The sequence below is a fragment of the Acipenser ruthenus genome, chromosome 11 (assembly GCF_902713425.1).
Source record: "Acipenser ruthenus chromosome 11, fAciRut3.2 maternal haplotype, whole genome shotgun sequence".
Lineage (NCBI taxonomy): Eukaryota > Metazoa > Chordata > Actinopteri > Acipenseriformes > Acipenseridae > Acipenser > Acipenser ruthenus.
This window is the reverse complement of record NC_081199.1, coordinates 4339194-4362040: the sequence shown is the minus strand read 5'-3', so window position 1 is coordinate 4362040 and position 22847 is coordinate 4339194. Positions and strand designations below refer to the sequence as shown.

Below are 22847 nucleotides of genomic sequence, written 5' to 3'. Positions count from 1 at the left end.
TACTGTAGTCCGATTGTATTAAGTAAGTGTATTCTTTCCCTGTTGTAAGCAGTCGGTCTAATTTTAGGCACTTTGGAAGAGCTAAAGTACACATTATGTTAAGGACAATGTATTTCCGCATGGTGTCTGTAGGGGATCGTGAATACCTGAGCTTTGTTTTTTTTTAAATACACATTTTTGTTCTGTTTTCCACAAATCTGTGCAGATTGTAATTGATTTTAATTTGTTTAATTGATTTAATTTAACTCCAGGCTCTGTTTAAGCTATGGGGCTCTGGGGAGGATTATCCGGATGTGCTGATGTGCACAGAGCTGGTCTTGGACCCTCAGGGCCAGCTGGTCCAGATGAACAGACTGCCTGGAGGCAATGAGGTAGGATGTCCCTCCTTTTGATCCTTGTGCGCTCAGCCCAGGCTGCCTTGAGAAATGCTTTCCTACCAGATGGAGACACTGTTGAAGTAAGCCTGTTCTCTTGCAGGTGGGGATGGTTGCGTTCCGGATGAAGATGAAGACCCCAGAGTACCCAGAGGGCCGTGACATCATCGTGATCTGCAATGACATCACCTTCAAGATCGGCTCGTTCGGGCCTCAGGAGGACCTGCTGTTCCTGCGTGCCTCGGAGTTGTCGAGAGCAGAGGGCATCCCACGCATCTACATCTCCGCCAACAGCGGGGCGCGCATCGGGCTGGCAGAGGAGATCAGACATATGTTCCAGGTGGCCTGGGTCGACCCTGCTGACCCCTACAAGGTGCAGGATCTCCTCTTTTTTTTCTCTTCTGTAACTTTTTATTGAGGAAAATAATTCAGCTGTTCATCAGCTGTTGATTGTGATCTTGTACTTTTGTGTGCTGCAGGGTTTTAAATACCTGTACCTGACTCCCCAAGACTACACAAGAATCAGTGCTATGAACTCTGTGCACTGCGAGCATGTGGAGGAAGGAGGGGAATCCAGGTGCGTGCAAACTGATTTCACTGTGTACAATTGTATCTGTTGATGCTTGCTTATTTTCAAGCCCTGTGTATTCAAGGCTTCCCTGGGTGGAGTTTATTTCCCAAGTTGTACTACCATTAGTATAGGACTAAAACTCCTGCAACAGTATCACTCGTGTTTCCAGTGGCATCTTATGTTTGATGAGCATTATTGTATTGGTGGTCGTGCCTTGATTTGTGTGGCTAAAAAAGGGTGGTTTGAAATTAAAGGGAGGATGATCAGATAGGAGAAGAGGACAGGACAGATAAGGAAGGGGGTTTGAAAACACAGACAGAGAGGGAAACAGAGGAAACCAGGGCTAAAAAAAGCAGAGAGGACAAGCTTACCAGAGACAGTGATCGAGGGGTAGGCTCAGGAGGCAGGTAAGGGCACTCGGCATCACTCTGTTGTGTTTCCCCTGTGCCGCTCCGACTCGCTCGCTCACAGCTGTGTGTCTGCTGGTCTTGCCAGGTACATTATAACAGACATCATCGGGAAGGAAGATGGGCTGGGAGTGGAGAATCTAAGGGGCTCCGGCACCATCGCAGGGGAGTCCTCACTGGCATACAATGAGATCGTCACTATCAGCATGGTAAGGGGTGAAGTCACTCAGTCCAGCTGCACTGAAGCCCTTAGTATTACGCCTCCTCTTGTTATTGATAGAAGTATCCTCTTCAGACTACCCGTCCCCCATACAGTAAACTATAGATCAGCAGTGTCCAATCACGGTCCTGGAGGGCTATTCCATTGTTGACAGAGTCAGATGATATAATTAACTGTTTCAGGGTCTGGATGGAGGTTATTCATGTGTTCAGTTTAAACAATTTAGAACAGGGTTGGAACAAAGACCAGGAGTGGAAGGGCCAGCTTTGGCCACCCCTGCTGTAGATCTCGAGCTCTGAAAAGGATTTTTTTTTTTACCTCGTGTCTTTATGATTTGTTGCTGCCCTGTATAAAAGCTCGCTCCGTTCCGCAGGTGACGTGCCGTGCTATTGGGATCGGAGCGTACCTGGTCAGACTTGGCCAGCGCGTCATACAGGTGGAGAACTCCCACATCATTCTCACTGGAGCCAGCGCCCTCAACAAGGTCTCCTCAGTAGCAGCATTTCCTTTATCATGTTACTGTGTCTGTCTGTTTTTAGAGGATTAACTAGCACTGCTAACAATGCTTCCTCGGTTCTCTGTTGGCTTGCTGTGCAGGTCCTCGGCAGGGAAGTGTACACCTCCAATAACCAGCTGGGTGGGGTGCAGATCATGCACAACAACGGAGTCTCGCACACCACCGTCCCCGATGACTTTGATGGAGTCTTCACCATCTTACAGTGGCTGTCCTACATGCCAAAGGTACTGCACGACCCCCACAGAATTGCACTGCTCTGAGCTGTTTGTGTGTTACCGTGATGGGGAAGCACACCAACAAATTCCTCCTTGTAAGAACTGGTGACTCAAGTCTGTCATTTCAGAACAAGCACAGTCCCGTCCCGGTGATAACACCCGAAGACCCTGTGGACAGAGAGATTGATTTCGTCCCCACCAAGGCCCCCTATGACCCTCGCTGGTTACTTGCCGGAAGACCTCATCCCAGTAAGAATTTTTTTTTTTTTTTCTTTCTGACATTTTAGAAAGACTTACTAAGTTATTTATTTATTTATTTATTTATTTATTTATTTATTAATATCGCTAAGGAAATAGTTTTTATTATTGACTTCATCTGCCAATATTCAGGGACAGACTTGTTTTCTTGTTTTCCTGTACGTATCAGTAAACAAGGTGACTGTTGCTTGCTTTTATGAAATTGACAATTTCTGATTCCTGAAGACAAATGAGAAAACAGACAGATGGTGATTTATTATCAAGCTGTTATCAAGAGATAATATTTCATTCGCACTCTTTAAATCAAGAGCCACAAAACAAAGTTTCTCTGGGTGCAAAGCAAAGACGCTTGTGTGTTTCGGATGGATCTTCTTCCGCACAAGGCGTTGAGAGCACCAGGATCTGGGGGTATGTGGATAACATTCATGATTTGTGTTTTGCAGCTGTGAAGGGTGCTTGGCAGAGTGGCTTCTTTGACCACGGCTCCTTCATGGAGGTGATGAGTTCCTGGGCTCAGACTGTAGTGGTGGGCCGAGCCAGGTGAGTTGAATTGATTTGTAGAAAGGGGCTGTTTCAGCCCAAGAGACGTGCGTTTTGTTCACGGATAAACCCCTGTGTGAACGGTCTTTGACGTTAACTGAAAGAAGCGCTGTTGATTTTGAAAGGAGTATCCGGTTCCCCGGAGCGCAGACAGAAGGTGTGTGATTGTGATTCTTCCTGCAGGTTGGGGGGCATTCCTGTTGGGGTGATCGCTGTGGAGACTCGCACTGTAGAGGTAGCGATTCCCGCCGATCCAGCCAACCTGGACTCCGAGGCCAGGGTAAGTCAGTAGCAGGTGATTTGTATAGCTTAGATCCTCCCTGGATTTACTGTATGTACATCTACAATAGATACCATAGGAATCCAATATAAAGGCTTCACAGCTTTTAGTTTGTGCTGTATTGTATTGTATGATGTAATGTTTTGTATAATAGTTTCTCCACCCCCTCCCTCTTCAGCTCGTGCAGCAGGCTGGGCAAGTGTGGTTCCCAGACTCTGCGTTTAAGACAGCCCAAGCCATCCGGGACTTCAACCGCGAGCGCCTCCCTCTCATGGTGTTTGCAAACTGGAGGGGCTTCTCCGGAGGGATGAAAGGTGCCTATACAGGATTATATCTGGTTTACTGTTTAATAAAATTCATAGAAACTTTACTATCTGTATTGTCTCCTCCCCCTGTCATTCAGACATGTACGACCAGATTCTGAAATTCGGCGCCTACATCGTTGATGGCCTGAGAGAGTTCCGCCAGCCTGTGCTGGTCTACATCCCACCACACGCAGAGCTAAGAGGGGGGTCCTGGGTAGTGATTGACCCCACCATCAACCCCCTCTACATGGAGCTGTATGCTGACAAGGAGAGCAGGTACCCTCTCTGGCCGTTCATTTGTTTATACTAGATGTATTAGGCCACTCCCGCTATGTAATATATGCTAACAGATGTAATATATATTTTTAGTCACGCCTACATTTTATCAAAAGTCACTGGGTAATAGGGTTCTGTCTGTGACGTGCAATTCCTGGTATGTCCATAGGGGCGGCGTGCTGGAGGCGGAGGGCACAGTGGAGATTAAGTTCAGGAAGAAGGACCTGGTGAAGACCATGAGGAGGATCGACCCAATCTACTCCCAGCTCGCTGAGCAGCTAGGTGAACGGGGTTCGGGTATGGAGAGGGGTGCTTGATACGCTGCTTGTAAGGTCAACTATGTTGTATAAAAGTGTTAATGCACCCCCCTCTCCCCTCTCGCCCCGCCAGGCACCCCAGAGCTTTCTGACACAGAGCGCAGGGAGCTGGAGAGCAAGCAGAAAGCTCGGGAGGAGTTCCTACTCCCCATCTACCACCAGGTGGCAGTGCAGTTCGTGGACTTGCATGACACACCGGGACGCATGCAAGAGAAGGGAGCCATCACAGTAAGGGCACATCTTGATAAACCAGCTATCGGCATAATTCTGCATTGGATAAAGGCATTCGGCTAGCCTGGGTAAAGAATCGTGTTGCCAATAAAGTGCAAAAATGATCGCACTTAAAAAGCTACTGCAACCAACTGCAGATATTGTGGATTAGCGTAGAAATGTAACAAGCTGCTATTTGATTTGAAAAGGTTTTCGAATCTGTTTTATGATGCTGTGTTTTCCCTAATCTTGCTCCGGACTGCCTCCTCGTTTCAGGATATCCTGGAGTGGAAGAACGTGCGTGTTTTCTTCTACTGGCGTCTGCGCCGCCTCCTGCTTGAGGAGGTGGTGAAGTGTGAGATCCTGCAGGCCGACGGGGAGCTGAGTGACGGGCACATCCAATCCATGCTGAGGCGATGGTTTGTGGAGACGGAGGGGGCTGTCCAGGTGGGTGCAAAACTTTACTACTGGGTGTCCCCATCACCCATTGGGTATACAAACCCATTTCAACATTGATGATAAGCAGCTGCTGTTCCTGAGGGACGGGGTGGTTGATGTGCTGGGTGTGTTGCAGGCGTACCAGTGGGACAGTAACAAGGTGGTGGTGGAGTGGCTGGAGAAACACCTAAAGGAGGAAGACGGGACTCGCTCTACCATCAGGGAGAACATCAAGTACCTGAAAAGGGACTACGCCCTCAAACACATCCGCAGGTCAGGGACTTGCAGAATCACTTTCAACCCTGTGCCTGATCAGGGATGGAGATAAGACTCCCATTGCAGAAGCAGTTTGATCCATTCCTGGTTTTACGTTGAGCTTAATAAGACATGCCTGTACGCTGTTGCTAATTAAGCTCCTGGTACTGTAAAACCTGGAATGGGTGAAACTGCTATGCAATAGGAGTCTTATTTCCATCCCTGTCTGATGCCTTCCCATGAAACCTTAATTTTTCTTCATTTTTCTACCAGCTTGGTGCAGGCGAACCCGGAAGTGGCCATGGACTGCATTATCCACATGACGCAGAACATTAGCCCCTCCCAAAGGGCTCAGATCTCACGCCTCCTGGCCACTATGGACAACTCTCCTTCCAGCTGAGGCACCAGCCGGACACAGAGTAGCTTCACGCCTGTGCTGTAGAACAGGGACTAACCCACTCAGGATCAGCAGGGATTCACTCACTGCCTCTGATAGAGGCAGCTGTAATAATAGGGCCTGGGAGTCCTTGGAATAAATCTTGTTTGAACTCCTGATAAATATTGTTACTAAGCTGTTCACTTCGCTGTACAAAAGGACTAAAATTGCAATGACTGAGTAACCCCCTATTGGTAAAATGAAGACAGTATTCTCCTTGGTCTTAAGGGGTTGCTTGTTCCCTGTGCAACACTAGTTTTACAAAAGCACATTTTACAGACGGATACAGTTGGTTAAACTAAATAAATCAGGATTTAAATAGCAGTCTAGTTTGATCCAGCGTGCACTGCCCTTAGGAGCAGAGTAGTGGAACCAAGGAACTCAGGCTTTGAATGTAAACTCATCACGTAAACTCACAACGCTCCGAGGCCCTGGCGTCCGTTTAATGTTAGCCTGTGGATTAAGTAGCTTCAAAAGCACACACTGCCGACAGACTCCGCTCTTGGGTAGCTGGTTTTTAAAACATCCAAGCGTTTTTAAAATAAATCCAGAATAAACATTTACAGAGCCAAACATTTTTCTTCATTATTTATGCCAGCTCTTCATTTTCTTGCATCTAGGATTTATAAACTCGGTGAATTTCAACGACTTGAAACGGAGCTGCTGCAATGAAATCTTTGCGTGCGACAGTATCAATGAAATAGTTAGGACACTGAAAAGGAGATGCCCAGCAAGGAAAATAAAAAGCACTTGCATTTTGACTAAGGTGTGTTGTGGGGATGTTTTTGTATGTGCGTGCGTCTTTCGACACACTGATATTTAAAATACATCAATTTTATATGACCATTTAAACATGTGTTATTGTTTGTACTGCTTTCTTGTCATTTATTTGGCTTCTGATTAACTTACAAAAAGCATTGTACTCATGGATTGTATGTGTTTTTTTTTTTCAGTTTTCAGTTGCATTTCAGTGCCATGGATTTAACCATCCTTCCTAAACTGGGCTATTCCAATGCCATCTCTTTTATGAATCCTCTGTTTGTAATCGCATCTCTCATCTGGGCAGCTGTGAATTCACAGACATTGTAAATGAATGTATCTTTTTTTTTGTTTTTGTTTTTGTAAAATGTTTTTGAAAATCACAAAGAAAGAAAAACGATTTAATAGATTTCCACGCTCCGCCTGCGTCTGTCTCCTTCTGTGAAAGTAGCAGGGCTAGTTCTGCCCGGAGTTTCTGAGCCACACCTTTAAAAGATGTGACCCTGCTCAATGGCTTATAGGAAAGTGCCCAGCTGTCCCGCGGCACTGTGCTCGTATGCGTTGGGGTTATAATTTTGATTCGGAGACCATACCGAGGTTGTAAAGTGATTTTAAACTGCTTTTTGTTTTGGTGCGCAGTGGATAATCTTGAAATACTGTAAAAGAAAAAAAGACGGATTCCTTTTCATTTAAATATTTATTCCTAAAGTGGATGTTTTTACAAAGATAATTTACTATTATTCCTTTTAGTACACCTACAATGTATAAACAAATAACAACAAAAAAACAATACTTTCAACAAACGCAGCTGATGTATCTTATATGAGGTTTTCACTTGGTAATAATGAAGGGTAAAGCTGCAGTATCCCTCATTAAGTGATGTACAAGCTATGGATGTATCATTTTGATGAAGTATTTAATACAAAGTGTTTTGGAAGAAAACGTAATCAAATTGTACAAAAGGGAAAAGATGAAACTTGCAGTGCAAGCCTTAATAATTATAACATTAACACCAAATGTATCCATTAAATAAGTTAATTAATTTAAAATATTTAAATGCATTTAGCATTAGGTCAATGAAAATAATAGTCGTCTTATAGTTAAAAACACAACAAAAAACAAAGGGGCTTTGATTGGTGTTTTTGTGCTGAGATTACAAGAAAAAGTGTTGGCATCGCTTTAATTAGCCTTAAGGAAATGTAAAGCACTTTATAATTGTGAATAGCATGCAAACTTTGATGAGCACGTCTGTAAAATGAAGAGCTGATCACATATAAAGGGATAATGCAGCCTGAGAACATGTAAACAGTGCTTGATTAACATCCAACACGCCTCATCTCTCTCATCACATCAATAAATAGAAATACAAACAGTAATACTGCCTAGCACAAGCACAGAAAAACACAAGACACCGCTATCTATTATTAATAATAATAATATTATAAATCTAACATTCAACACTATTCCTACCTTGTTTTGTCAAATGAACAATTTTCTTTCATTTTTTTGTTTTGTGGTCGCTCTTTATTATATTACACAGTTCATACCTTTCAAATTTACATTATTACATGTGTTTGATAAAACACAATTATATCACAAGCAGTCTTTTGCAACCATCACAGATGCTCAGTCACAGTTAATTGCTACCCTTAAATTAAAACGGGCACATGGTTCAAAATACATTTGATGTGCGCAGCAAGATATTAGCATTGTCCAGCCAGACCTCAATCAATAAAGACATGTACCATTTTTTTTCCAAATTGTATATAATGCCCCATGTAATTACCCTGCAAAGGTGACACATGCTTTTGGTTCTTATGCTACATCTGGCTTTACAACTGCAAAACAACTCTTAAAAAATCAAACTCAGCTCTCATAACTAGAAGTTTGGAATCTGCAGTTCAGTATTTGAATGAAAAAGAGACAATTGTTTGGATGCAGAGACTTGGATACTAAAGGATCCTTGCTGTGTTGAAAGGGAAGAGTGTATAGGAGAAAAGTTCTGCCAAAAAGCAGAGAAGTGAGTTGCAGCCATTTAGTGTCATGATCTGGGTCATGAGCAGACATGTCCTGCACAGAGGGACAATGCATTGCCTACCGGAATCTGTCTTTCTCGGGACTGGGTGAAGGGGTTTCACTGAAGCCTGTCAGGAATGTGTGAAAGCATACAGTGTGCAACCTGGCCATGGAGTTCACTGGTGCTTGCTGTGATTCCCACAAAGAGCAGAGGAGGAAAGGAAGCGAGTAGCGAGTTTGATGGCGTGCCAGGGATGGTGCATGTAGATCAGTGCCACTGTGCAAAAAGTCAGGTGTTTAAATGTAATTTATTTTTTGAGTTCAAACAAGTCTAGTTTCTTTACAGTCTCTTTGATAGCTCTCTCGGCTGGCCCTATAGCAGAGCGATGGGCTTGTTGTTGCCCTGCGTGCTCATGTATTGGGACGACACCGTGTCCAGGGTGGTGTACGTGGTGTAGAGGCCCGTGACCTGCAGGTCAGAGAAGGAGAGGTCACTGCTGCTGGACACGGGGGTCAGGCCGGCCGTGCCCAGGTCACAGTCCGAGAGACGCAGAGGGGAGTTGCTGAAGGCGCCTAACGTGTCCAAGTTGAAGCTTTCATCCTTCATCTCCTCCCACAGGTTTCCTGCAAAGCAATTACATTTTTTTTTCCATTTGGAAGGTATGTTTTTTCTATTTCTTGATAGTTTTTTGTTTTTTTTTAATTCCCTTTGAACTGGCAACCCTGTTTATAATTGCAATCCTGACTGATGTGCAGAAAATTCAGATATTAAGATTCTTGCTGCAATTATGACATTCTACCACCGGGTGCCACTGTACACTACAATAAAATACTAATTAAATAAACAGATAACTAGTGACACTGTGCCATGCAAAAATATGCCTAATCTATGGTGCTGCTACCCTGTAAAGCATTATAAAAAAGTGTTGTGTGCCGCACCTTGCAGAGCGAAGTCCATGATGCTGGGGTCCAGCGCGTCCACCTCCGTGCTCATGTCGGAGTGCAGGCTGAAGAAGTCGTGGTGCGGCTTGCTGGGGTGCTGGCCGAGGTCGGGCATGGTGTGGAGCGGGGGGGTCTGCGCGGGGGAGGGGGAGCAGGGCGCCAGGCGGGCGTGCGTCTCCAGCTGGTGGTGGTGCAGCGGCATGGACTGCAGGGACAGCGTCATCACGGGCTGGGGGGGCAGGGGAGTCATCCCTCCCTGGGAGGAGGAGGAGGAGGACAGGTGGGTCATCCCAGGATCACACGGCTTCCGTCTGCACATCTCAGGCCGGTCTGTGATCAGCTTGTCCAGTTCGTCTGGGCAAAACAAACAAGCGAGGAGTGTTAGCTTATTGGAAACCTCTGAGCTATGACGAGGTGGGAATGGCAGTGCTGTTGGGATCTTCACCGCGCTCACCTGGGTTGGCCATGCTGCGACGGATGGCGGGCAGGTCCTTGCGTTTCCACTTCTGCATCTCCTCCTCCATCTTGTCAATCTTGGCAGGGTTGAGAGCCCAGAGGCAGCCCTTGCGTGACGAGCTGCTCATCTTGTTCTCCACCTTCTCGAAGCACTTGTTCAGGGACAGGTTGTGCCGGACCGAGTTCTTCCAGCCATCCGGAGCTGTCTGAAAGGAAGAATCGATCATTTTACTCCTGCACTTTGTTTATGGGATGCACCATTGTGATAGACAGAGAGAACTACATTGTGATAGACAGAGAGAACTACATTGTCCTGCTCTGCTCTGCTCTGCTCTGCTCTGCTCTTAGACGTCAAGGCTGTAGAGACACCCAGGCAGTGGTTGTTTAACCCTCCTTACCTTGAAATAGGGAAAGTGTTCCTTCATGAAGCTGTAGATTTCACTGACGGGGAGACTGCCTGTCTTGCTGTTCTTCAGAGACATGGCGATCAGGCAGCTACAAATCAAACCCACATGAAATGAAATGATTGCTAAAGGAGTCGTTTCAATTTGCAAATAATAGGATTTGGGGTTCTCACCAGCTTCCTTAATTACATTAAGAACTAAAATAGATTGTTGTCTGAAATACAGCAAAAGGGTTTCAGACAACAGCAAAGCGTAGTTAATTTGCACTGCAGGATACCTATGCTCGTACCACACAGGTATTGGGAAAACAAATTATTGCAAACTAGTGCGCATTATGTTTTGCAGGAATACCTACGATTAACACCCCCTGCTGAAAGAGGCGAGGTGCTCACCTGTAAGAGTAGATGGGTTTGGGGTAGGATTTGGGCTGCAGGTCCTGGTTGTGAGGGGCGAGGCGTGGCTGGCTGAACTGGGTTTGGGTCCCGTACGAGGTGTTGCTGTAGAGACCAACTGAAGAACACTGGGAGGGGAGCAGACACCCAGTTAGCAAGCAGGCATATAGGAAAAGGGTCTGGACTGATTTCCCAGGTACTGTATAGTTAAACATCAAGGGAAAAACAGGTTATATGAAAGACCAGCTTTGTGAAATCAAGTGCTTTTCCATTCTTACCTGCTGGCTGGTCTGTGAGAGGGTGTAGACTTGCTGGGCAGTAGGCTGGTATAGCGTCTGCTGTTGCTGGTAGCTAGGGGATAGCTGCCCACTCATAGAGTACGGAGTCATCTGGACGGTGCGAAAGGACATTCCAAACTTTAAACAGTGCTTTCGGCTAACTTGAAACATTCAACATCATGACTAACAAGGGGCAAGAAAACCTACAAACATCTCATCCCCTCATGACAGACAATACTTAACATGGGTAATGTGTATGTATGCATGTAGACAAGCACAATCACACTGATGTACCTTAGACATCACACCATATATACACATAGACAGTTATATAGTATGCAAAAGTGTATCGTTTATAAAAGGTCTGTCTACATACTCTGAAATACGTATCTCTCTAAATCCTTACTTCGCATACTCAGAGATAGATACTTACATTACCACTGTGGGTTGCCATGGTGTTCATTCCCATGATGCTGTTCTGCATGCTACTCTGAATGTGAATCATGGCACCCTGTCCTCCAGCTACATTCATGTTGTTCATTTGGGCTGAAATGAAAACCATCCGGGTGTTTATAAGATACCGCCTTTACAAGATGACATCACGTGTCGACACTGTTGATGTCACAACGGTTTTGTGACATCATTTTGATGACATCTGTCAGGTTTTTAACGACATTTATTAATACTAAAAATAATAATACACGTATGTGTTATTTTTAGAGCAGTCTTGTGACTGGCTACCTGTTTGCTGCTCCAGCATGGAATTCTGGGAGTTCATGCTGAAGTCAAGGCGTCCCGTTGCCATCTGCTGTAGTCGGGGCACGTCCACAGAGGTCAGCCAGGAGAGGGACTGCAGGTCACTGGGGAGGTCATCCTCGCTCAGCTGGGAGCGGTCGGAGGTCAGCAGCCTGCAGGTAATGATGCAATTTTAAACTGGAAATCCCAGACTACCTCCTCATGTCCACTGGGATATTTTAAACCGGAAATCCCAGACTACCTCCTCATCTCCACTGGGATATTTTAAACTGGAAATCCCAGACTACCTCCTCATCTCCACTGGGATATTTTAAACTGGAAATCCCAGACTACCTCCTCATCTCCACTGGGATATTTTAAACTGGAAATCCCAGACTACCTCCTCATCTCCACTGGGATATTTTAAACTGGAAATCCCAGACTACCTCCTCATCTCCACTGGGATATTTTAAACTGGAAATCCCAGACTACCTCCTCATCTGCACTGGGATATTTTAAACTGGAAATCCCAGACTACCTCCTCATCTCCACTGGGATATTTTAAACTGGAAATCCCAGACTACCTCCTCATGTCCACTGGGATATTTTAAACTGGAAATCCCAGACTACCTCCTCATCTCCACTGGGATATTTTAAACTGGAAATCCCAGACTACCTCCTCATCTCCACTGGGATATTTTAAACTGGAAATCCCAGACTACCTCCTCATCTCCACTGGGATATTTAGGCCAAAGACAGTTCAAGACGTTTCAATGCTTCCTTTGTCAACAATGTTTTTTTTATTATTATTAAAGCTAATTAGATTATATTAGAATACATGTATTCTATAAACTTTTTTGTTAGTATGATTGATTCCCTGCAGTAGTTCCATCTTATTAAAAGATGAAGTTAGAAATAAGAATATTCTCGAACCCCAGATCTTAAACACACCCTCTGCAAGTACTGTGGATCCAGTAGAAAATCTTATTAACAGAAAAATGAATGATGTTAACCAAAACTATCCATCCATCTATATTATCTTTGTGATTTAGGAACTTTGGGTTTTTTTGGGGGGGTCTGTTTCTGTACTTATTTTTTTCACCCATGAGAAAACTGAATGCCTTCTTTTTTTTGTAAAAGAAAGCAGCGATGGCTTTGTAAAAAGAAAGCCTGCCACTTGAATCCACTCAGTGCTCCTAAAACCCCTACTGTAGTCGGAGTACAATAATTAGAGTCGCCATGGTTACCATTACTATTCAGTTATTTTACGAGACCAGGCACTGTAGGGCCCAAAAAGAAGGAGACGTCAGGTGACCACTCTCCCCTCTTCGCCATTGGCTGAATCATAAATAAACAAGGGCATGAAATAATTTGAAAACCGGGCAGGCCAGTCGTTTGCAACAGTTGGCTTGTCTATTGAAAGATGATCATCCATTGTGTCTCAAACAACTGTTGCCCAGTGGCACGTGGCCCCATTGTCTCCCCAGGCCCTTCCTTAATTGTTTTTTTTTTCAGTGTGTTTTTTTTTTTTTTTTTTTACAAACCCGTGCATTAATCTGGCGGAATGACAGCCGACACACAGGGGACAAAAAAATGCCATCTGCTCCCCTGATCCTTTCCAGCCCTCTTACACCCCCCCCCCCCCCCTCCCTGCCAGTGCAATAGAAGAGGTCGGGAGGGGCGGTGGGGGTCAGGGCACATTGCACACGCCTCCTGCCACCAAATACATCTTAAAACATTTACCCCACCCCAGCATGCTGTCTGCCCTGCACCAGAGTGTGCCCTCAGCTGGGTAGCATATCCATTAGAATGCTTTCAATTCATTACAGCAGCCCTGGCCTTAATGAAAATCCAACAGACTGGATTTATATCCTTATGCATTTAATAGGCTGTAACATTAGAAATCTGGAGTCCTTTTGTATAGATTCATTTTAGCCTCGCTCACGTCTGATGAGCATTTCCCTTATAATAATGCAGAATGTGTATAAATGACCTAGGTCTGGTAGCGTATAAAAAAAGGACACATTTGCTTTCAAATAAGATTAAAACTGCGTATGGTGTAAGAATTCAAATGATTATAGATTCATGCAAATCTGTAGACAAATGAGATGGTATTGATTACAGAGTCAATAATCTGGAAAAAAATGCATACAAAGAGCCTTAAACAACACATCTCTATGATGAATCGAAAATCTTCTACAGAAGTATGAATCATAACAAAATAAAATGTCAAATTTATATATATATATATATATATATATATATAGATAGATAGATAGATAGATAGATAGATAGATAGATTAAATACCTGCTCTCTTGACTTAAAAATAAGTCTTGACATATCAAGGGCAATAATATAGTATACCTACAGTTTACCGTCAATATGGCCTAACTTTTAATTAACTGGATTTGTGAGTTATCAAATCAGGGGTTTTAATCTTGAAGTTCTCTTTTAATCAATGAATCTGAACAATTGATAAATCTATTGATCACACATCTAACCCCTGTGTAATATAAAGGTGGTGTAACGGTGTAGCCCCGAAAAATGAATTGATTAATCCAATTGAGATATAACAATGTCAAGTTTATAAATACAACCACCACACCGCTTGCATTAAACCCTTTAAATCACTTTAAAACGTGTGAATGCGTCTACTGAAACACCTGTTGATGTTTTACCTTCTCATGTGCCGACCTGAAAACAAACGTCAAAAGGAAATCCCCTTACATGCGCCAGCTTATTGTTACAATCTCCAACCGGCGTATTGTATTTACAAATGTGCGGGTTCGTTTGGCATAGATGGCATATAGATTATGAATAAATTTACTGCTACACGATCTTGATTTTAAACTCAGCAGGTCCCAATGCGTATTTTGCTGGCGTGACCTGAAGTGTTCGATTGTTTCGCTTGAGCCGTTACCATAGCTGCGTTTTATTTGTCTAACAGAACATGTCAAGGTATGCATGCCTCAGTTGATTTGCAATCAATAGCTAGATTATGTGTTCACTAAAGTGCTTGTGTAAAATAGCTATAAGGTAACGAGTTGTGCAACACAGAATGACGTGACAATACGTTCCAGCAAATACAGGTTCAGAATAAAGGCCTATACTAGACAGTGAGCAATACAGTCTACAGAATCGCCTGCAGTTTTACAGCGCTAATAAAACATAAAGATAATACGTGCTTAAAAGAAGAAAAAACGAATAATTAAACTTGCTACTTAAACAAAAAAAAATGCCTACTTGAATTATGTGTGGACATTATTAATACACTGTGCGTAGGCCTATACACATGCTTTGTTGATATCCGCTTCTACTAGGCTATATCTTGTATGTTTTAAGATACTACACACGCCCCTCACCCGCTCTGAACAGGATTCCAACTTAATGTTTGAAAACAGAAGTTGCCCCTTTGTATGGATACAAAAGGCAGTCTTGAGTGCCTGCATGCCTTTCTAGATGCATAATATCCAGCCTCGTTCTCTCTCACCCTCCTGCAACTTACCGGAGCCTTTGTGAGAATTCTAACATTAAACACCGCTTATAATATAATGTGCACCCGGGGTCACAGCCAAGAGCAGCTAATGTATCTGTACCAGACCTCGATTCATTATTTTAAATAAACGGACCCATAATCCCAGCGACTAGGATAGGACATGTAATTGGCAGTGCTCAAAGAAACGTTTCAACACTTTAGATCTTCACAACTTTTAAAAATAAACTTGTTGCTATATTTATACATGCAATAAGCACCAGATTAACCCAAGGCATATCATACCAAATAAACTTTATTTTGGCAGTGGATAGTATTGAAGAAGATGAGCCCAATATTTAGCAAATCGAGCAATGCTTTTATAGAATCACCAGTCAATGCGTCACGCTCACACATTCAACATGCATCCCATTACATTGGGGTTTTGGGTGTTGTCATTCCTGCTGAACTTGAGAATTAATCTGTTGGTCGCTCGGCACTGCAGAGCCGTTTCTCATTACAGTGAGTTAAGGAAGAAGAGCGAGCGAGTTTCCCAGAAGTTGTTCAGCCCCCCCCCCCCCCCCCCTCGCCCACTCACCCCTTACTCCCTCGCTAATTGGAGGCCACTTCCCCTTCCCCTGACCCCGGGGGCTCTCTTACCCCCCCTCCCCGCCCGACCGAGGGGCTCAACCCCCAAGTGCTGACAGCAGGAGTGTAAACAGAGCCGATGGGTTCTGACACATCTATTCAGACTAGACATCGTTTATTATGAAAGAGGTTTTGCATATTTGATTCCTAAACGATTTCTCCCCCGTTCGTAGGCACAGGGCACCAGGCTATTGGCAACACATCGAGGGGATTTCCTAAAACTTCTAGAGAAGACCTTAACCTTAATAAAATGAATGTGCGCACAATTTAAAAAGAATTTCTACCAGCACAAATAAAGCCACATATATAGATAGACATGTAGAGTATAATTGTATTATGACCACTTCATACCGTACCGATAACACAATCTGGATTAGTATTAGCATGGGTATTACTATTATTATAGCTGACTTTTACCTGTAGTCCTGGGCTGAAGGGTGATGGCTTTGTCCTGAATTTCCAAGAATTCCTGACATTCTGGACGTGATTTCGCTTTCTATCATCTCCTAAAGGATTGAAGACTTCAATTAAGAAACACGCCCTTTAAGTAGCTGTCCTACCTTTCATCTCAACGAGATCCATGCATTATTTACATGGACCTATATTTAATCAATCTTTATACAGCCCCGCTTCAACATCAATTCTGGCGATCTGTTTTGTAGATTGTAACTGATGAGTGTTGCTGAGTTATGAAGTGTTTTCAGAACAAGGGAGTTACTGTTATACAGTGCAATGTGTATTCTTTAGCGGCGTTCTTTTTCACAAGGCTGATAACATTTCTCTTTAAGCATAAACGTAAAAAATGTGTTTCATTATAATAATCAACACAAATACATTTGAAATGATCTGTTGACAGAATTGTATAAATAAAAGCAACACTGAACACATTTACTACAGACATACATTAATATAAACGCGCACTCATGTCAATAAAAACATTTACTACAAACAAAAACGGATTATTGGGTTATGTGAATCAAAAGTGAAAATAGCTATTTATATAATGTACATAATATAATTATATAACGCCAAATACAACACAACTGTCTGTAACCGATTAGAAATTACAACAGAGACAGTTAAGATTCAAGTGACTGGCACTGTATGTGCAACTAGTGTCCAAAAATACAACTCAGATAGCATCCTATTTAAAACTGATCTACTAAGGGGGTTGCAAAACGAAACATTCTCATTAATAATAATACTAATACTAATACTAATACTAATACTAATACTACTACTACTACTAATAATAATAATAATAATAATAATAATAATAATAATAAACACAGTTGTTGAAAGTTGTACCTGGGTGGAATTGCTGTTTTCCTGCTGCTGCGCTGCTGCGGTGCTGTCTGTGTCTTTGTATTTTATCAGCACAGTTGTCGCTCCAAACCGTTTTTAAATTTCCCTCTCTGGCGCTGTCCAGCCCCGGCACATGCGCACTGACCACAAAGGGGGGCTCCTATGTGATCAGTTTGAGGGGGCAGGGGCAAAGGGATTTGTAGCCTCACAGAAAGATGTAGCCTTTGCTTTGACTTGGCTATCAGATAAAGTCGCCCCTCTCCACAGCCGAACTGCACAGAACGCTCTGCTATTTTGTTTGTTTGTTTGTTTGTTTGTTTGTTTGTTTGTTTGTTTGTTTGTTCTTACACGTACCAGTATTTCTATGTATTTTCTATATTTTATACCTAATCCCAGCTGTTTGCCTTGGGTCGAACTCTCTTAACAGTCATTGGAAATTAACAGCGATTAAACAGCTTATCAGTATACTCCTACTCACAGCCTTAATGGAGAAAAAACGTTGCAAAGACTCATTTGTACTTATATATTCCAGCATGAAGCTAAACGTATATATTCTATAAGCTGTTATTCTTTTCGTAATATATATAGTTTGAACCCATATAAGAGTTTTTTGGGTTTTTTTTAAGATTCACGCTACTGCACTGTGTCTTAATGGTTGTAAAAGCACTTCGCTGGCAGGTGGATCTCGGAGATACTAGTTCGTGGAGAAACGCAGGAGGACAAGGCGTGCTTAATAGAAGTATGTAGTTGTACGAAATGATCCCGAATTTCTTAACTGTAAAACGATTGCTGACTTTCCAAACAACAACAACAACAACAACAACAACAACAAAATACCCACAGCAAAAAAAAAAAAAAAAAAAAAAAAAAGTTGTCGTTTAGTCTTCCAATGGCCGAAGTCCAAAAAAGTTCGAAAAAATGTTTTAAATCATTTCAAACTTGTTCTTCTTCTCTAAGACCCAGGCTGTTCCTCCTCTCGGTGTCTTCACTTCGCCCTTGTTGTTCTATCTTGTTTGTTGCTGCTTGTCCTGGTTTGAAATGAAGCCGTTGGCTTCTTGTTGATCCAGACCCAGGCTCTCTCTCCCCGCCGCTCTGCCCGCGTCTCAGCCCGGCTGCTGCAGCGGGAAAGGCGGCTAGGGTGGCGCGGGGGGAGGAGAGAGAAATCCTGGGAATACCCATACTGTAGGCTAATGAACGGAACGGGTCTATTAAGAGGGTGGGACACCCGAGCAATCATAAAAATAGAAACATGTAATATTGCTTATATTTAATATGTTTAATAAGCATATTATGTAATATTAATCGTGCAGAGACCTTCATAATTCCATACATTTAAATACAAAACGCATTTGATTTTAAACCCTTCTACCTTTATGAAAATACCTGTAAAATATAGCAATATTTATTCTATCAAATACCATAGCTCCCGAATAGTTCTTTATAGTGTTTTGTTCAGTTTGGCAGTGAATGTGTTTTGGATTTTTGGTTTCCAATTCATTTTGAACAGTAGTCTGCCACAAAGGTACAATAATCCAACTGGTTCATTTTATTTGGTATGGCAATTAACATTTGCAGTTGGGTAGCAGAATTTTTCCATTCTGTAATTTATTTTGCTTATCTATAAGAAAATGGCAGGCCTGCATATTATTTACTAATACAATCTACATATTTCTTATTTGTCCAACATGCATAAACGATAACGGATCTGTTTTAAAATACCAAAGCTATCTAAAAAGACAAAACATTCACATAGGAGTGAGAGGGAACAGGGGGTATGATGGCATTTTGAAACATAACGTTGTGACACACTTCAGTCATAATTACGTTTTCAGTTAGACGCCCCCACAACTGCGCCTACAGTACTACTGCAGTGGTAGCATGTGTTGATTTTTGTCTATGTACCTTTAAACAGTGCACTTAACCCCTTTGAAAATATCTGGGGGAAAAAGTAGTTTTGGACATATAATAAATATATTTTTCATTGAATCTTTTTTTTTCTACATAGCCTTATATGGGGGTGGGGGGTGGCATGACCGTGCATTTGCGTCTTCCACATGTCCCCGTATAATGAATAGAAGAGTTTCTATCCGTCCCCATCTGAGGTCGGCATGCATGAAAGGTTTTTTTTTTGTTGTTTTTTTTTTAAGTTCAGATTCCATTCCCAAATATGCTAATTTGTTTACTGTTATAGCGACGCTCTGCCGCACAGTCGTGACTATGGAAGACCATTTCGCTGCATCTCGACGGTGTTATATAAAAATAACCTGTGAAGGTAACATTGTGTTTTCCTGTAGCGCACAGCACCACCTTGTGGCCACAAGGTCATTTTACTGGGGCTTTTTTTTATTTTTAAAGAACACGAGCATTTCTCCTAATTTCAAATATACAGGTTGGGCTGGCACATCAGTTGACAGATCATTTTATTAGGGTTAATGAAAATACATTTGCAAGATTGTACATTGCCGTCCGTTTGGCAGTGTGTTGATCAGCTGACTAGCGCCCATGTTTGCAGCTGTTTCGACTCTTTTGAAGATTTAGAGCTCATCTGAAGTCTTTTGATTATGGTTTGTTTCTAAAGGAAGTTTTCTCTTAACATAGTTTTCTATTTACTAATCACACACTCACCTGGTGCTGTACTACTACGACTATCATTTCTACTGCTGCTAATGCACATTGTAATACAATTAATAATAACACAGAAGGGAGCTGATTTATTGTAGGTTTTAATAATTCAACTCTGGATTGCCCGCAGTAGAAGCGGCACACTTTCTAGGAATGAAGATTGAAGATACTTGTCATGTAACTGCTGGAGGATCAACATGAAAGTCCAACTCAAACTATTCATTTTTAAGCCCCTACACTGATCCTGTTTATCAATCTGCCGCCACGCAACTGATGAAAATTAGTGTAAAATTCCACATGATTAAGACGATGATGATGTTTTTGTTTGTTTTTCTCGGGAGGAAATACTGTATCCTTTGAATAATTGGAGTCCGGGAGTCGTTAAGTGTGAAATTGCATATGAACGCTGTAGGGATCTGGTCTGTGTCAGAAGCCTAGCCTCACGGGACTGTACAGATGGTGGTGAATCGCAGTTTCACAATAGGCACAATCGATGATTACATGCATGGACGTAACGGACAAAAAAGATCTGCCTCCTCAGACCTGGGGCCTCCACTGGGTCCTAGTGCCCATCAGATTCAAACATGCTGCCGTCTCAGAGCAAGCACTGTGAAAGGATTTCACCCAAACCATGTAGATTACTCTTAAAGTTACAAAACCCGCAGTCAACACACACGGTATAGTGTTCACTGTTAAATACACTTAGAATTATTATTATCTTTTGGTAACTTTAAAGTATATATATATATATATATATATATATATATATATATATATATATATATATATATATATATATATATATATATATATATATATATAACTTAAAACAAAATGAGTAATTTATACTGTGGGGTAAAAATAAATAAATAAATAAATAAAAAGCCTGAAAATCATCCCTAGAATTTTGCAATCCTTTCTAAAAACTGAATATTAAATAACGTACTCCACTCTTCAGCATATCGAGATGTAATACTGCCCTATTGTTTAGTCATTTTAACCCTAGACAGCACCAGCTGATCTCCGCTCAGTGGCAATGGCATTTACACTGCAGTGTGATTTGAAAGCCCCCTCCTCTCACGCTGCTGCTCGCTAGTTGGGTTTGATCTCTGGCTTTACCCTCATGAAAGACAATTACAGTTAAAGTTGTCAGTGCAACTACAGGCCCTCTTGAGTTAGCTGTGTTTATAGAGTGCAGCTGGACTGCAGTTCTAAAATAGCGCTGTGGCTTTTCGATGAAAGCGTAACACGGTGGAGCCCAAGTATTTCTGTAGGGAGAAAAGCTGCTATATTTATTTAACTACACCCATGGATTGTAAACGCAGTGTGGGTGGCAACAGGTGCTAATCCGATAGGAATGAATAGAGACGTGGTCCGTATAGAGAGAGATCTTCAGACTGCTTCCATATTAAAGGGTCTGGCAAAGGCTGGTCTTGCTAATGAGGAGCTGGTCTGTAAGGAGCTGGCCACTGCAAGGGAGTTTACTGCATTCTGTAATCAGTGCACGCTGTTGTAGATCCTTATAAAAGTTTACCATAGTAAAAGCATAGCAATGTGTAATAAAGCACAGTGAAAGCATGGTGAAGAATAGCGACGTATGTTAAAGCATATTAATAAACATGGCAAATGTGGGTAAACTGGTAAATGCAGAGTATAACCATGGGAAAAGCATGGGGGGAAACGGTAAAAAAAACTGTGCTAAAATTTCACAGCAGAGGTTGCTTGCAATGGGGTTTTCCTGGTCAAATGTTTTAAGCTGATAAATAATAGACAATAGAAACAGGGCAGCTCCTGGGGTTGTATATCTGAGGTTGTTTCGGAGGAGGTATGCTGGTCTCTGATGAGCCTATAATCCAGGAATGTCTGCTCTGAAAGAGAGATGAGTCCTGATACACGGGAGAGGAGAGGTCATGCTGGGATCTCAGCTGGGATTGCCACACATTCAAAATACCCGCCGCCTCATTACAGGACTAACTGCAGCTCCACTAATCACTGATCACTGTCGACTGATACGGCCCAAACACACAGACTATTCTAGGAGGCATCTGAACAATAGGGACTGCAGGTAGAGATGACTGGAGTCAGTACACTGTTCCTAATGGGTTAGTGTAAATTTGAACATAACTGTGGAAAACAGCAGCTTTAACTCAAGAGGGGTTTGCAGTTGTACCTCCAGTCTTCAAATGAAGTGGTCAATCCAGGGCAGGCAAGCAGCATCCTTATTGAGACAGATAGGCTGTGAATTGTTCGCCAGCGTGCAGGAGACGATCTCGTCTCGCCATTTAGGAGCGCCAGACCCGAACCTTTCCTTTCTGACCACCTCTTGTTTCTATTTGGGGGGGGGGGGTCAAGGATGTCAAAACAAATGCAGCCCCGCTGTGCGGCCCCCCCTCCAGCACTGACAGCAAAGACATCTCTTCCCATCCTCACTGAGGGTAACAATGGCAGAGACAAGATGTTTGTTTGTTTCAACTAAGTGTTTATCAAAACATCTTTTCATGCACAAGGAGGGTCCATTTGCCCTTTGTTTTACCCTTTCAGGAGCCCCACTGAGCTTGACTTGTGAGCTTCTGTGACCCTGGAAAGTTTGGGGTGTCTGGCTATGGTAAGAAGACAGATAGTGCAGTCGTCATTGTCTCAGTGTTATAGGGCTATTCATGTCTGTGAAGGGCTAACTGGAGCTAAGCACCAAGACAGACACTGACAGTCTGGACAGGGCAGCAGTCAGTTTAGTGATTCGTCATCCATTCAGGGAATCTGAATAAAAAGGTTTCAACTGAATCAGCATAAAGGGTTTGTGAGCAATTGTCAATTATTTTGCCTATGTATCCTTTTCTCTTTTTTTTTGAAGTATCCTGATATTTGAAAACTGCATAGTTATCTTGCTTGGATTATTACTGTACTCTTTCAGAAAACGTTTTCTTGCACAGCCCCCATAAGATGCAACATTCTGCCTGGTGCAGGTCACAGCACTCACATGTTACAACATTCACACATTGTCCTGATCTTCAAAATGTGGAAATCTAAACACAAATAATGTGCAGCAGCTGAGTTTCTTAACAACAAGCATGTTGGATTTGATGGGGAGATCAGAGATGGACACATCATATTATATGGGTGTACTATAGGATTTAGAGCATTCTATAACCCATTGGCATCCATTCGAGTACTAGATATCCTGGGACACTGGGGATTGCT

The 22847-nt window shown here is 42.6% G+C and overlaps 2 protein-coding genes across 9 annotated transcripts in view; one reads left to right on the top strand and one right to left on the bottom strand.

Moving 5' to 3' along the window:
- The window catches only part of LOC117426575 (acetyl-CoA carboxylase 2-like), a 30802-nt gene extending 24004 nt beyond the window's left edge, over window positions 1–6798 (top strand). For all 7 annotated transcript variants that reach the window (XM_059032972.1, XM_059032971.1, XM_059032970.1 and 4 more), the window contains 16 exons: window positions 252–371; window positions 478–747; window positions 854–951; window positions 1441–1561; window positions 1946–2056; window positions 2170–2313; window positions 2433–2553; window positions 3006–3102; window positions 3286–3382; window positions 3561–3696; window positions 3786–3963; window positions 4133–4245; window positions 4354–4508; window positions 4767–4937; window positions 5065–5201; window positions 5457–6798. In XM_059032972.1, coding sequence (XP_058888955.1) covers window positions 252–371; window positions 478–747; window positions 854–951; window positions 1441–1561; window positions 1946–2056; window positions 2170–2313; window positions 2433–2553; window positions 3006–3102; window positions 3286–3382; window positions 3561–3696; window positions 3786–3963; window positions 4133–4245; window positions 4354–4508; window positions 4767–4937; window positions 5065–5201; window positions 5457–5583 — 2196 coding nt within the window. In that variant the 3' untranslated portion in view covers window positions 5584–6798. The remainder of the gene's footprint in view (window positions 1–251; window positions 372–477; window positions 748–853; window positions 952–1440; window positions 1562–1945; window positions 2057–2169; window positions 2314–2432; window positions 2554–3005; window positions 3103–3285; window positions 3383–3560; window positions 3697–3785; window positions 3964–4132; window positions 4246–4353; window positions 4509–4766; window positions 4938–5064; window positions 5202–5456) is intronic.
- A 262-nt stretch (window positions 6799–7060) lies between these two features.
- LOC117426217 (forkhead box protein N4-like) lies at window positions 7061–18112 on the bottom strand. 2 transcript variants are annotated; one of them, XM_059032976.1, is made up of 10 exons: window positions 17031–18112; window positions 16140–16243; window positions 11608–11774; window positions 11300–11412; window positions 10867–10977; window positions 10589–10716; window positions 10191–10287; window positions 9791–9998; window positions 9334–9690; window positions 7061–9018 (listed from the first exon to the last, which is right to left on the bottom strand). In XM_059032976.1, exons 2-10 carry the CDS (start codon window positions 16223–16225, stop codon window positions 8768–8770), a joined length of 1518 nt encoding a protein of 505 aa, XP_058888959.1. In that variant the 5' UTR covers window positions 16226–16243; window positions 17031–18112; the 3' UTR covers window positions 7061–8767. The 2 variants fall into 2 exon arrangements, with proteins under 2 accessions (XP_058888959.1, XP_033899492.3); XM_034043601.3 differs by having other exon boundaries at window positions 16140–16228.
- Window positions 18113–22847: the final 4735 nt, after the last annotated feature.

What these genes read in the sequence shown, in the direction of transcription:
- LOC117426217 (XM_059032976.1), bottom strand. Translation starts at nt 16,225, where the DNA reads ATGATAGAAAGCGAAATCACGTCCAGAATGTCAGGAATTCTTGGAAAT. An exon ending in AAACCCATCTACTCTTACAG is followed by an intron (nt 10,288 to 10,588) that starts GTGAGCACCTCG and finishes TTTGATTTGTAG; the next exon opens with CTGCCTGATCGCCATGTCTC. An exon ending in TCGCAGCATGGCCAACCCAG is followed by an intron (nt 9,691 to 9,790) that starts GTGAGCGCGGTG and finishes TGTTTTGCCCAG; the next exon opens with ACGAACTGGACAAGCTGATC.